General features: G+C 32.7%; 1 protein-coding gene across 3 annotated transcripts in view; it reads left to right on the top strand.

Annotated features, from left to right (window-relative positions):
* Positions 1-206: 206 nt before the first annotated feature.
* The window catches only part of LOC127716700 (sodium- and chloride-dependent taurine transporter-like), a 39,667-nt gene continuing 24,174 nt past the window's right edge, over positions 207-15,699 (top strand). The window contains exon 1 of one of the 3 annotated variants that reach the window (XM_052222932.1): positions 207-586. Coding sequence is in view for 1 of the 3 variants with exons in the window: in XM_052222931.1 (XP_052078891.1) it covers positions 15,087-15,111 (25 nt within the window). In the remaining 2 variants the exon portion in view is untranslated. Of the gene's footprint in view, positions 587-15,001; positions 15,112-15,699 lie in introns of those variants that run through there. The other 2 variants (XR_007989085.1, XM_052222931.1) reach the window with 2 other exon arrangements.

Here is a 15,699-nt window from a genome sequence, read left to right as displayed (position 1 = left end):
TTGAACATATCTTGTTTTAAGCAATGATAGTGTAATGTTTGTGTATGTGAATTTCTTGCTGCCCATTAAGAATCCTTAATTGGAACAATAAACATTCGTATTCTTACTCTTGGTTATGTGATCTGGCATTGAATACAGAAATGTTCCAAGCTAAACCAGTGCAATCCAGTTCGCAAACCAGTATCTCACCAAAATCGTCTGCATTGGATCGATAGTCTTCTTCCGTAACTACTCAGACATTGATTTTGTGTGTTTTGTTGTTTGAATTCGTCGAAATATTGTGTATTTTTAAGAAAATTTTACATTCTTAGTGTTTAAAAAATTATGTTTTGAATCAGTCGACCGTTTCAAAGAGCGTGTCCATGTTTTTCTACCTGCTAAATAATAGCCAATAGCGTTAACTGTCTCATTATCATTTATTAAATGTACATGAGAACACGGATTGTTTGTGAAGGAGCGTTTTTTTTCATTCATACTTTACTGTGTCTCGATAAATTAAACATTTAATCGTTAGAGCAGGCTTTTATTTATTCGGCAATACTAGTTCTGTAGCAACAGACGACTAATTACAAACATACTCGGAGCGGTAAGTGTATTTTTAAGTTTATAGCATTATGTTAATATCATCATGATTTGCTACAATGTAGGGTGAATAATAAGCGATTTTAAACATTTATTTTACAATTTCCGTTCATTTTTCCTCAATTAAATTTAATATGTCGCCATGTCTTTATTGATTAATTAAATCTAAAATGTTACAAAAATCGATTTCATGTAATGAAGATTTCTTCCTTGTAACCTTCCGTAGCTGAATAGGAAATCCCACCTCCCATGTGTTTTGTGTCAGTCAACGTTGAAGGTTATAATAAAGATACCGGCAAATGATCAATCAAACTCGTGCATGTCAGGGCCAGATTGCGGAAGGAGGACCAAGCTAGAAAAAAAACTTAACAATATATGATTTTCACACTTTTTGAAAAAAAAGGTTTAATACCTTTGTATTTCATGTGCTTTTTTGCATGTAGAAAAATAGAATTTTATTACCTTCTTGCCTTCTTTTCCTCGGCCAGGTGGCAAAGACATAAGTCTATATATGTTGGCCTACCGAAAAATAAAACTTTCACGTTCTTTTTGTACACCGCCACGCCACGTGTTTGTATGTGTTTCTCTTTGTTTATTTGTCATTGAAAATATCTGTTTGTTTTTCGGTGTTTCTTTTCATTATTCATTTGCAAATATGTGTGTAATTATTATCTACATGATATTGACAAGGATTGTATATATCTGCATTTTGGGCGTATATATTGTATAAGCTCAATCGGGCTATACAAATTATCTCCCTTCGGAAAAAAAATCATGAAATTTCATTTGTTCGATAATTATTCGGAAATGCAATCTGAAAAGTTACAGTATAAAGAAACAAACTTAAATATTTCTGTGTAAAAAAATCAAGTTGTATCATGACTTAAAGATTATTTACACGGTAAAATTTTTAAAAGTATTTCAAAATTCTATTCAGCGGCACTTTTGAAATGCCTGTATCATGTCTGTGAAGTGTTATGAATCTCTTTCAAATAAAAAGTGAGAAAATAAAACTTCCTTAAAAATTTGATTGAGTTTTTGACTGAGCGAGATATGTATACAAGTTCAAACTGAACTTGATATAGAGAACTTGATTGATGCAACCATTAAGCATACTGTAGTGAACATGTTATCAATATATCATATAGCTAACTTTCTCATACACTATCATAGAGACTTAATTTTTGGATTTTTAAAACTTTTAGAAAATCGCTGACTGGAGTTTTTACCGCAATCTCAATTAAATCGATTACTTGAAGAATATTTTTCCAGGTAAACAAAATGTATTGAAGAGTAATACTAGACTTTGACTAGATAATAGCTTCAGACAGGGGAGGGGGGTCATGGTTTTGAATTCTTTCGTATGTCAGCAACTGAACTGATATTTACAAAGATGAATAGTACCAATGGTTTAGTTTGTTTGGGATAAAGTTTACAAGTTTGAAAAATGACAAAAATATATTCTTTTTTGTTATCTCCTGGAAGACAATTAGAGAAGGTAATGAAGCAAAATCATTTCAATCTTTTAAATTTTTTATAGACTTTAAAGGGAAATGTTCTGAACTTAATCGTACTTTACCTATCATGTTTTGACTTTTAACTGTGCTTAACAAAAAATGTCATTAAAATGTGTTAGGGTAGGCATGAACATTAATATTAGGTAGGAAGTCAGAAAAAAACAACTTAATTTTATGGAGGCCTACTTAGAAGGACATAATCATTTCAATAATAATGCGATAAAGTACAGAAATGAAAATACTATTTTTCCACTTAATTTAGTATAGGTAAAATAGAATAATTGATATTCTACATCATCTAGTGGAAAAATCTACTTCTCTTATTTCGTAATGCACTAGGCAGATTTCATTAATCTCGTCTAACGTCTTTGGGATTAAAGTTTGATAAACCTATTGTTTAGAGCAGATCCTTCAATAGTATCAAACTGGATATATATTGTATTGTTCAGATGTTATCGCGTCAGGTTTAGTCGAGCTGTTTTTGTTGATTCGCGTTGACCGACATAGCTTCACGGTAAATAGTAATGTAGACGTTAAATTGGGTTTTAGTCATTAATCTTTCTAAAATATGAATAGGTACTGTTTTTACCTGGACACCAAATAATATATATTGTATATGCGAATGGAGTCGTTAACAGTGTTAAATGGAGCAAGGCTCGCTTTAAGGATTCTAATTGAACGAATGCTACACATACACTGACATATCGCCGTGTTATTTTTCCATAAAAGCAGCCAAAGAGATGTAAGATGTACTATCAAAACGCAACACAAGGATATCAAAGAGTCAAAGAAAAAATATTAAATAGAAAAACATAATCAAATCAAACGAGTATTCGAGAGTTATCGATTCAAAATCAATAAGGTTTATTTCTAGTGGTACTACAGACGACTGTCAACGTTAAGATAGATAAGATTAGAAGTTTTTTTTTTATTTCAGTTAAAGGGCCCATGAACAGCAAAGTAATTTATTACGATGATTTTAATAATTGAGACAAATAATTTTGAAAATCATATATAAATATGAATGATTAACTAAATTTTAAGATCTTAAACCACAACAAAACCAGAGCCATAAGCATATAAGTAAAAACTTGGCTCTTGTGTTTAACATTTCGAAATTTTTACAACTTATAAAATTTTTATCATAGAACTCTTTTTTCTAGGGATTATAAAGGGGACATTGGCATATAAAATGTACATGTGTACCGCCCAACAGAAGTTCCCCTGGAAACTTATTATAACCATGTCATGATATCTGTTCCTGTTGGAACAAAAATTCTATACAATTTATTCTGTTAGGAATTCAGTGGAAATAATATTCCAGAGTATATATTCCATTTGTAACAACTTATATTTTATGACACTTGTGAAAAAAAAATTCATTATTTTAAATTTGGTCATGCGTTAGCAATTAAACATAAGCCTACGCTTATCTCTTCACACTTACGAATTCTTATTTCTGGAAAGTTGAAATATTTATGATTTTAGATTTGATATAATTATGGTCCTGCGTTAGCCATTACACATTAGCCTATCTCTTTATGACAAACATGTGAATTTTTATTTATAAAAGTTGATTTAACACGTAGAGTTAAATACACATGTTTCTTTTGGAAACATCTGCGTTTTATTGATTGAAACTATCATGATTCAGATGCCCTTTCGCACCTAGCTTGAAGTGACCTATTTCATTTAATATTTTGGCACAACCTATGTTCTGTTTTAGAAATAATATACACGTAGTCGACAACATACGTTCACTAAAGTGCAATTTAGGAAATGAGTAAACGAAAATTACAATTGATTTGAAAGCATTAAAAGGTTTGAGAAAATATGCATACTATTAATCAAGACAATGGACGAATCACGGCATAACAACCCTGGGAATGGCTAGAATCTTAGGATTTCTCCGCAGAAACGTTGAACGTTGTTAACTATCTGGCAATGCCACTGCATCCTGCGTACTGATCGATCAATCGATCGAATACGCCACTACAGGGTATGATCTTGATCAAAGGCCTTAAACAAATAAAGCACATAGCGGTTTGTTTCGTGTTTAACTATATAGTACATGGATTATGAACCATCTCCATTTGGACACCTTACAACAATGGCGAATAAACAGCGACTTTCCTTCCGTTGCAAAATTCAGAACCATCTCGGGGAGATCCACACTCGAATGTAGAGACATTCAGTAGATCGAGGCGAGGCCGTAGACTAAGACGGATATGAGCAAATCCCTTTTCCCGTGTTTTATAAGAGACTGGGACCATCTCGTGACAGTTATGAAATTAAGATTGTCATGGAAATAAAAAGGAGTATGGTAGAAATGAGAGACATCTCAAAGACATATTGCAAGGGTTGCTTTACGGGCAGAAGGCTTTGCATTCTGAACAAATGACACCGGATTTAATTTTCAAATACCGGCTTGCTTAGTATGTATTATATATCTAGCACAATTATTCTGATAAAGCTGTTGAACGGAAATGACTTCATGCGTATTTTAAAAAAAAATAATGTTTTGTGTACCAATATACACTTTTATAGCTGACTATGCGGTATGGGCTTTGCTCGTTGTTGAAGGCCGTACGGTGACCTATAGTTGTTAATTTCTGTCATTTGGTCTCTTGTGAGTTGTCTCATTGGCAATCATACCACATCTTTTTTTATATAAACTGTACAACACGGAGATACGCTTGATTGTTTATCTAGATACCAGTCTTCTTTACGACACTAAAGATTGTTTACGCCAGAGCCATGCTTAATTAATCAATCTGTTATATCCATCAACATTGAACGCCAATGTTTGAAAGCAAGGTATACTGCAATTACCTATATACCCATTATATATTAATGATTTTGTTCTAAGTCATTGAACTTAACTACTAGAGTGTTGTTAGAAATCAAGAAACATAAAAATATATAAAAATAAGGTGCGTCATAAAGAGAACTTGAAAATAAATTCTATACAATATTTAATGGACTGATAATGAGCTAATATCAGTTTTCTATACAAAAAAAAAAACACACAAAAAGCAAAGGACCAGCGTTTTTATTGCTGTTCTTCATCTCAAAGTCACAGTGAGGCTTCAAAAGGTTGTTATTATATTTTGCCACATAATTTGAATGAGATGAAATATGTCGTTTCTCAGAAATTTTGATAGTTAATACAGCTCTTACTGCTCGGTTGAATTATTTATTGAATTTTATAATACCAGCATTGTACATGTTGTAAGTTCTAAGTAACTGATTAACTTTCTTGCTGACTTCACTTCTTTAAATCCAAGTATGCAATTGCGTTTCAACGTGGTCGTAAATAAACTAACAGCGATGCCATGATTCCATCCCACATTCAGACTCATGACGACCTTTCATGGCCTCATGCTTCCATCATTTTGAGGTAAAAGTAGTGTTTGCCATACTGACTCCATTGAACAGTTGACCTTAACAGTAACTGTACAGAAGAACAAGCATCCTTTTAACCTCCAGGAGTCGCAGGCACAATGTCTTCCATTGCAATTTATTGACGCCGAACTATAAATGATATTAAAGGGCCTGTGGGAGTCAATATAGACACAGATGCACATGCAACATAGATTAGCAGGAATCTGCAACCGTCATTTACCTGCCTTATTTCGTCTTCTTTTGGTCTTTGTTGGTTATCGGTTTAGTTGGTAATCATACAATATATAACAAAATTTTGTATCAATCAATTTCTTTTTTTGTTAAACTAGAATACCGGTGTCATCAACTTGTTTGGTGGCACACTTTGATTGAAACCTTTGCTCAGTCTTTGGTTTTCTATGTTATATTTTGTTACTGTTGTTTGTTTGTTTGTCTTTTTCTTTTTTAGCCATGGTATTGTCAGTTTATTTTCGACTTATGAGTTTGAATGTCCCTTTGGTATTCTTCGCCTCTTTTTTGTCGTTGTTTTCGCATGTTACAGAAAATTAGTTGGTTCATTAAAAAAACAGATAAGGAAAGCCAACCAAACCAGAACATACACTTATCTGTTATGTAATAGTTGTCTGTTTTGTATTATCGTTGTTGTTGGTTAGCTGTCTCGTATAATCCATAAGTTTTTTATTCTAGGCAAACCTACGATGCAAATATTTCAACTGTTATCTATTTACTGTAATATTGTCTCTGTTTGTGTTAAGTTATGTTAATAATACAGGAGACATTAATTTATTTAACAGAAAACAAATAGCGATTTGTTACAGTGTTTGACTACCAACATTCATTCAACAATGAAGACAAATAAAAGTAGAATATCTTTAACAAAATCAATATCAATGTACGAGATCCACAGCTGTATAGGATTGTGTTCATATTTACCTTTAAAATATACAATAAAATGTAGAAATCGCAGACAGCCACCACAAACATGTGTTGCAGTACCCCGCAACTTTGTTTTGTGTCTGTCCCAAGCCATGAGCCTGTAATCCAGCAGTTGTCGTTGGTTGCTTTCTGTTATAATTGTTTTTTTGTTTGTTGTTGTATAAATTAGGTCGTTGGTTTTCCATTTTGAATAGTTTTGGACTCAGCCATCCCTGGCCCTTAAAAGCTCGCTCAATGGTACGAGTTAGTTTTTATCCATTGTTGAAGGCCATACGGTTCCCTTTATTTGTTGTCTCATTGGAAATCACCTCACATCTCATTAGTTATATATATGTTACAGGCATTTTCTAAATTTAGGCATTTTGCATAATGACTAATTTTTCTAGGCATTTTACAAAATGTCTCGAAAAATTGAATGGCATTTTACAAAATGCCGGAAATTATTTTATAGAATGTTATGTTAAAAAACAATTGAAAGCTTTGAACAACAGAGCAGTTTTATTTATCATAATTACTGAACGTTAAAGCTTGCATTTTAAGAGTTTTAATAATCAAAATAATTTTACTGAATTATTGCAAATTCACACAAGCACAGAACTCGACAATTATTTGTTATTTCATAAAATGTTTGGATGGCAGAGCTGTTACACAATATTTGTCCTGATTTTTGGCAAATACATTGTTTGGCGTAAAATCTGGTTTTAGCACTTCAACCACATTTGGAAAAACCTGGACCATGACACATTTAGCTCTTTCATTACCTTTTCTGATAGAACATCAACACCATTGGGTTTCTTAATAAGCACACACGTCACACACTGCAAACATGGATATCTTATTTTTCAGATGTTACCAAAAAATTCAAAGTACATTATCATGATTAGTTTGACTTACATCTTTTTGCTTATAATAGCTTTTAACGGACTAAAGCAGATCCGCCCATGACAGGTGATGCATCTATAGCAGGAGACGATTAACCTCTCAATGCACCGTTATTTGTCTCTTCTTGATCGATTTTCGAGACTTTAACCACATTTAACTACTGTCATATTAATTCACCAGAATGCAAAGACTTAGAAATTCCCTTGAAGCAGTGAAAATGAAGGGGAATTTTTTTGAATGTGGATGTATAAATTCACATTATTTCTGAACGGGACATTAAATATGTTGCCGCATGTTATTAACTCTTTGACCGTTTTGCTTGTGGAATTTTCTGTACCTATCCAAAATACCTTCATTTCTTGAGTTATGTCCCTTTACAAATGGAAAAATTGCTGAATATATATATATATATTATATGCAAGCGGGGGCAACATTTGTGTCTCACATTCCCATTTGTTTTCAACAATGATACTACATCGTTTGTAAAAAGGTAACTTCGTTTTTTTTTATTATGGAAACGCGTTTCCGATTTCTGTTGCCTTTCCTCGGACGATGATATTTAAATGAGATAATATACATATGCATGAGCTGCATTAAAGATTGCGGATAGATTTCTACCTCTTAGTTACCAATGGAAACTTGAAATGATAACAATTACCCCACTATTAGTTTTCAATTAAAAACCGTGCGACTGTTTAATATCACTGAAGGAAACTAATAAAAGATCATGTTAATAATATGGTATTAACTGAAATCTAGAGTGATCACTGTTTGTGAATTGCGACCGTCAACAAAGTCTCAAATGCCATGGCTTTCACGCCTCTCACTCTACCTAGTTTTAACCAACAGAGCAAGAAAGCTTAACAGCAAAAGCCAAAAAATCGATAGATATCTTCCATAGCGAACTAATGAAATTCTCAAGGTCAACATTAATATAACAAATTGTTATTATCGTTTTCTTACATTTTGTTGTCATAGCAAAACAAGTCTTGTTCTTGGTAATATATATTTGAGGTTACGTAATAATAGAATGTTAATTCATGCAGGTACATTATGGATAATAGCTATTTCTCTCCCTGTCTATTACTTTATTTAAGTTAACTGCACCATATAACCGTTTAAAGCTTTACAAATACAAACAAACACATATTTAACGTATCGAATAAACGTCATTCACCGGAAATATTTTTCAGTTGATAAATATTAAATCATGGAAAAAACCCACATTATATATGGAAAAGTACCAACAGTCCTACTATCGGTAAACTTTCAATCGAGCTTTAATATGCAGTCCTACACATGTATGGACCTGTTTTCTCACTGAACGGTGAGGGTTATATCTGAGAGAGAATATCTGTTGAATATGTAGGGATCATAAAAGATAAAAGCATATTTGAAAAATGTGTCCGGTGTTCTGCACATGCAAGTCAATCATAAATCAACTCTGATTCACTTTATGAATTTAGAAAATAATTATATATTTTCGAATCTCATTGGCAACCATACAACATCTCAACAAAGCTGAAAGTCCTATGAATGGTCAAGCTGAGATGAGCAGACGTCATCTAGTGCTCCCCGCCACTGCATATGACATGCACATATAAAAACCATCATATTATCTCGAGACTACAAGAATGCTTTGGAAGCCTAACAAAAAAACTTTTGAGAGCACCGACACATTAAATGAACTCAAGTGAAAATCGTCTAAGTGACAGAATAAACTTGAAATCATTTGTTTTATTCACAAGTTACCAATTTTTTAATTAGAATATGCCTTTTTTGTAATGCCAGTATCGAAGTAATGGCTTTTTATACGACCGCAAAAAAATTTTGTGGTCGTATATTGGTATGACGTTGGCGTCGTCGTCGTCGTCGTCGTCGTCGTCGTCCGGCGTCGTCGTCGTCGTCGTCCGGCGTCGTCGTCCGAATACATATTGGTTTTCGCACTCTAACTTTAGTTTAAGTGAATGGATCTTTTTGAAATTTGACCATAAGGTTAAATACCACAAAAGGAAGGTTGGGATTGATTTTGGGGGTTATGGTACCAACAGTTAAGGAATTAGGGGCCAAAAAGGGGCCAAAAATGAGCATTTTCTAGTTTCCAGACAATAACTGTGGAACGGTGTATGGATCTCTCTGAAATTATACTACAAGTTTCCATACCACAAAGGGATGGTTAGGATTTGCTTTGGGGGGTTATGGCTCAAACCGTTTAGGAATTAGGGGCAAAAAAGGGGGAAAAACAAGGTTGTCCTGGTTAATGGACAAATACTTTAGTACAAAACATAATTTAAAGCAGTGTAAGGGAGATAAATCAAATACATCATTGAAATTATCTCCCTTACACTGCTTTTAAATTATGTATAAAGTAATGGTTAATGAACAATAAAGATAATCTAAAACAGTGTAAGGGAGGTAATCCAAATACAACGTTTTGGTTACTTCCCTTACACTGCTTTTAAATTATGTTTAAAGAAATGCATATTTATAAAGGAAGACCAGTAAAAATATCTGCAAATGTTTTCATCTTTTTATTTTACAAAAAAATCCATATGAAAGATTTGACACTATATTTTTATTAATTCTATTATAAAATAGATTAAGTTAGCACTATGGTAAATTTAAATGGGTAATTATGGTTGCCAACTCCATTGGAAATTTGAATTGAGATTATGACCATATCTTGAGGGAAAGAATTTTTTTGGGGGAAAAAGGGGGGGGGGGATAAAAAGAAATTGTGGGGGGCCAATTTTTTCTCATTTCAGATTTCAGAAATTAAAAAGAATTATTCTTCAAATATTATTTTTTTTTCAAATTTCAAGAAGTAATCTTTAATTGCACAGTATGGCGCATTAGATTTGTAAAATCTTTGATCACATTTATTTATTTGTTATGCCGAATCTAACAGTGTATTTAGATTTTTAATTTTGGGTCAAGTTTTCAAATTGGTCTACATTAATGTCCAAAGGGTCCAAAATTAAACTTTGTTTGATTTTAGCAAAAATTGAATATATGAGGTTCTTTGATATGCTGAATCTAAACATGTATTTAGATTTTTGATTTTTGGCCCAGTTTTCAAGTTGGTCCAAATTGGGGTCCAAAATTTAACTTTGTTTGATTTCAACAAAAATTGAATATATGGGGTTCTTTGATATGCTGAATCTAACCATGTATTTAGATTTTTTATTTGTGGACCCCTTTATCTAATTGGTTCATATTGAGGTCAAAAGGGTCCAAAATTAAACTTTGTTTGATTTCATCTAAAATTGAATTATTGGGGTTCTTTGATATTCCAAATCTAACCGTGTATTTAGGTTTTTAATTTTGGGTCCTGTTTTTTAAATTGGTCTACATTGAGGTCCAAAGGGTCCAAAATTAAACTTAGTTTGATTTTAACAAAAATTGAATTCTTGGGGTTCTTTGATTTGCTGAATCTAAACATGTGTTTAGATTTTTGATTATGGGCCCAGTTTTCAAGTTGGTCCAAGATAGGGTCCAGTATTTAAACTTTGTTTGATTTCAACAAAAATTGAATATATGGGGTTCTTTGATATGCTGAATCTAAACATGTATTTAGATTTTTGATTATGGGCCCAGTTTTCAAGTTGGTCCAAATTGGGGTCCAAAATTAAACTTTGTTTGATTTCAACAAAAATTGAATATATGAGGTTCTTTGATATGCTGAATCTAACCATGTATTTAGATTTTTTATTTGTAGGCCCCGCTATCAAATTGGTTCATATTGAGGTCAAAAGGGTCCAAAATTAAACTTTGTTTGATTTCATTGAAAATTGAATTATTGGGGTTCTTTGATATGCCAAATCTAACCGTGTTTTTAGATTTTTAATTTGGGTCCCGTTTTTTAAATTGGTCTTCATTGAGGTCCAAAGGGTCCAAAATTAAACTTAGTTTGATTTTAACAAAAATTGAATTCTTGGGGTTCTTTGATATGCTGAATCTAAACATGTGTTTAGATTTTTGATTATGGGCCCAGTTTTCAAGTTGGTCCAAGTTGGGGTCCAAAATTAAACTTTTTTTGATTTCAACAAAAATTGAATATATGGCAATGTATGGGGTTCTTTGATATGCTGAATCTAACCATGAATTTAGAGTTTTTATTTGTGGGCCCCGCTATCAAATTGGTTCATATTGAGGTCAAAAGGGTCCAAAATAAAACTTTGTTTGATTTCATCAAAAATTGAATTATTGGGGTTCTTTGATATTCCAAATCTAACCGTGTATTTAGATTTTTAATTTTAAGTCCCGTTTTTTAAATTGGTCTACATTAAGGTCCAAAGGGTCCAAAATTAAACTTAGTTTGATTATAGCAAAAATTGAATTCTTGGGGTTCTTTGATATGCTGAATCTAAACATGTGTTTAGATTTTTGATTATGGGCCCAGTTTTCAAGTTTGTCCAAGTTGGGGTCCAAAATTAAACTTTGTTTGATTTTAACAAAAATTAAATATATGGGGTTCTTTGATATGCTGAATCTAACCATGTATTTTGATTTTGGACATTGGACCATAATAGGTAAATTAAAAAAATTCAAGTTCTTAGACCACATTCTTTCTGTGTCAGAAACCTATGCTGTGTCAAATATTTAATAACAATCCAAATTCAGAGCTGTATCAAGCTTGAATGTTGTGTCCATATTTGCCCCAACTGTTCAGGGTTCGACCTCTGCGGTCGTATCAAGCTGCGCCCCAGCGAAGCATTTTATTGGCAAATGGTATCCAAGGGGAGTGACCTCGATAGACTGATAATCCATCAGCAATGGTAAAGACCCAGTCCAAGTAAACGTATGACACAGAATGTACGACATGATCTTTTCTGAATAACTTCGACAACCACATCAAGCCATAAAAGTGTGGGACGCTAAATAACTGTTTGGACGATCACATGTTTCGAACAATCTGACAAATGTTTCATTGGTGTATTATTGTTCTCTATTGAATTATTTCACAGTTTGTCATGTCGGGGTCTTTTATATAGCTTTACTTTAAGGTATGGGTTTTGCTCATTGTTGAAGGCCGTACGATGACCTATGTTGTTTCATACCCTCTCTTCGGTCTCTGGTGGATAATTCTCTCATTGGCAAACCTACCACATGTACTTAATGTTTTAATGACGTCTGTTGATGTGTACAGCTTATTTATGTGGTTAAGGTATAAAACTTTACAATTAAATGGCAACAAAGAGACACATATTATTTAGGTAAAGATATTTACTTTTAATATCCACTGGCAGTAAATATTTTTCTAAACCAGAAATCTGATTATGAAATCAACTTGTTTAAGGATTTAGCATGGAATAATATTTAAATATTTACCGCATTTGTATAGCTTACTTAAAAATATATATAAAACCAAGTTTGTAGACTGGATTTATAAAATAATGTTTTCTTACATTTCTATGCCCTACTTTAAAATAGTTAAAATCAAAATTAGACCGGAGTTATGCAAAAAATCTAAATTGTGATATGATAATGTCTATATTATGATAAAAAATCTTTCATGGGTATGCCCTACTTTAAAATGTTTAAAACCAAAATTTAGACATGATATATTCAAATGTCTACATAATTTTATGAAAATTATTTTCATTCGTCTCTAATTTTGTATGCTTGTTATAAAGTGTTGTAAATAGTTTTTTTACTAGATCGATGACTGTTAGTCACCGAAGGTATCATCAGTCCAGTAGTCAGTGATTCGGTGCTGACATTATTTATTTACAAATTTAAAATTCACCGTTTATATAAAAAAGTGATGTTTAAGAAATAAGGTTCCAACTCACTCAGACAAAGTTGACCTTAGATGACATTGGCTGCTCTGTTGATGTCTTCTTTGGTCATATATCTCCTAACGTTACAGCGTATTTACGCATCACTGGCTTTCAGATATTTTGCTTCGAGCGTTCCTGATGAAGGTAAATCAAGAAAAGCGCTTCGGACGCACGAAATTTGTAAAATGTGTATTTCATTTATATCCATCTTATTTTAAATATATATAGGACAAGCATAAACATTTCATAATTTGAATACAGGATGTGAATACGTTAACGAGACAGCAACTCGATATATTAAAACCAGAAAGATATTCCAAGGTCACCATACGACCTTCAACAACTGAAAAGTGTCCATATACGCTAAAGGTCAAAGTCGTCCCGCGTTTAGACAAGCATAAATATAAACAAAGAAAACAAACAACGAGGTTCCTAACGTGGGAAAAGCACGTTAAAACATGTTGCCGGGGGGTTAACTATAGTCATTATAGTATTAAAGTCCCCCTTCTTTAAATCTTGATTAATATAATGAAGAACGGTTCAAAGGTGAACGTACAATGAAGCAGCCCTGACTTCATTGACTTGGGTATGCCTATATTATGTTTGTAAAGTTAAAAAAGTATATTTGACATTGGATCTATGAAGAAGCAATAAGATCAGTGATCGGATGTTCTCATGATAGAATGGTCAACTTGAGTGCTGGAGGTAGCCGATCCGATCCTCTGCTTTGTGAACCCAATAGTTTTAAAATATGGATTATTATCCTTCTGTACTAATCACGGAACATTTTTAAGGAAGGACGTGTCGGCTTAATTAAGTCAGAATATTAATGTATCCTAAATGTCTTTCTGTCGACTCTTACCGTAAGTTAAAAAAAAAAACCGGCTAAACGTGTATCTCTATTACATGCTGTAAATTGTGCTGGACGTTGAGCACTCATTCGTTATTATCTTTCAATTGATAGTAGAACAAGAATATGGGTCTATAGGACACCATGCTCCATTCTCACTATTTTTCTATGTTCAGTGAACCGTGAGACTGGGGCCAAAACCGTATAATTTTGCATATAATTTTAAAAGCTCAATTCATAATTAACATGTATACTAAGCTTCAAGTTAGTGTGACCACAACGTCATGGGAAACTACCTTTAATCTGAGAATTTCTGATTTCACACTATCACATTTCTATGTTCAATGCCATGAATTCGGGGTCAAAACTTTAAATTGGCATAAACGTAAACTTTAAAAAGTAAACATGTAGATGGAGAGTTGTCTCATTGGCACTCATACCACATCTTATATATATCGTAATGACCAAAGTTAAGGTTGATGTGACCACAGCTTCATGGTTAACTACTTTAACTAAAAACTCAACCCGGGACGGAACAGACGGACGCATAGACCAGAAAACATAATGCCCTCTACTATCGGTGGCGAGGTATGAAGTGAAGGAATTGGCAGAAATTAAACAAGTTAAATGATAAGGAAACTAAAACAATCTCATGGAAAGGGCCAAAATCCTATCAAATTTTAAGAGATTTCCAAAATGTCAAGAAAATACAATGCATATAAAACAACCAGATTTTGACATCGAACTTGGATTAAATAAAGCAACAGGTCCTCATAAAAAATTGCATCAACTCATGTGATCCGAAAGGATTGATTAATTTTTGGTTGTGCTCCGAACGGACAAGCAGTTCTTGCGCCACATGGATAAGTCTCTCTAATATGCACATCACTTGTTTTTACAACGACAGAATGATACAAATTCGTCAATGGCGTTTTAATAATACATTGTACTTCTAGAAAGTAATGTGTGTCAATACAAAGAATGATAACAAACCATGATGATGATACATTGTAAATTGGCATGCGCAGTCGTGGACACACTTATATATAAAGACTTCAACGTTACAATAATAAACAAACAGCGAACAAAACAAACAACATTTTGTACAAAAAAGAAAACAATTTCAATAGAATGGATGAAGTACATACACTGACAGGTACGTTATATGCTAGTCTTGTATACATGTATAAAAAGGTGTGGATAAGAGCTTGTCCTCGAATACTACTTTGAATGAATGGAAAAATCATCACATATATAAATTTGAAAAAAAAATGTTCAGCCGTTAGAATTAATTCAAAATGTGTCCTTCAAACATTCAACTATTAAGAGTTCTAAACGATATTTCGAATCGATATTGCACAAAATAGGAATACTTTTTGTATAGACAAAATGTATTTATCTAAGAATTCTGATGAGACAAGGTCTAATAATCCATACAATGTGTTAACACTAATATCCATCTGCAAGCGGCTGTGTCTTCATTATGTTTGTTTGATTTTAAAAAAATCGTCGATGAAATATTTTATTGTTCTATTGATTTTGACAGACAGATCGATATGAATGCCTTGCTGTTGTTCTCGGGACATATGGAAAATTTTAATCTAACAAATAACAATTGTTATGTAAATTGAAGCTTGTATGAAAAAGATCTCCTGGTGTAATGTATTATAATTGAATGCACAATACTAAATTTGAGTAATTGAAACGAATTTCTATTCACATAGACTACCAAATAAATGATGAT

The sequence above is a fragment of the Mytilus californianus genome, unplaced genomic scaffold, assembly GCF_021869535.1.
Source record: "Mytilus californianus isolate M0D057914Y unplaced genomic scaffold, xbMytCali1.0.p SCAF_9, whole genome shotgun sequence".
NCBI classification, from domain to species: domain Eukaryota; kingdom Metazoa; phylum Mollusca; class Bivalvia; order Mytilida; family Mytilidae; genus Mytilus; species Mytilus californianus.
Note: the sequence above shows the minus strand (reverse complement) of the source record. Positions and strands in the feature narration are given on the sequence as shown.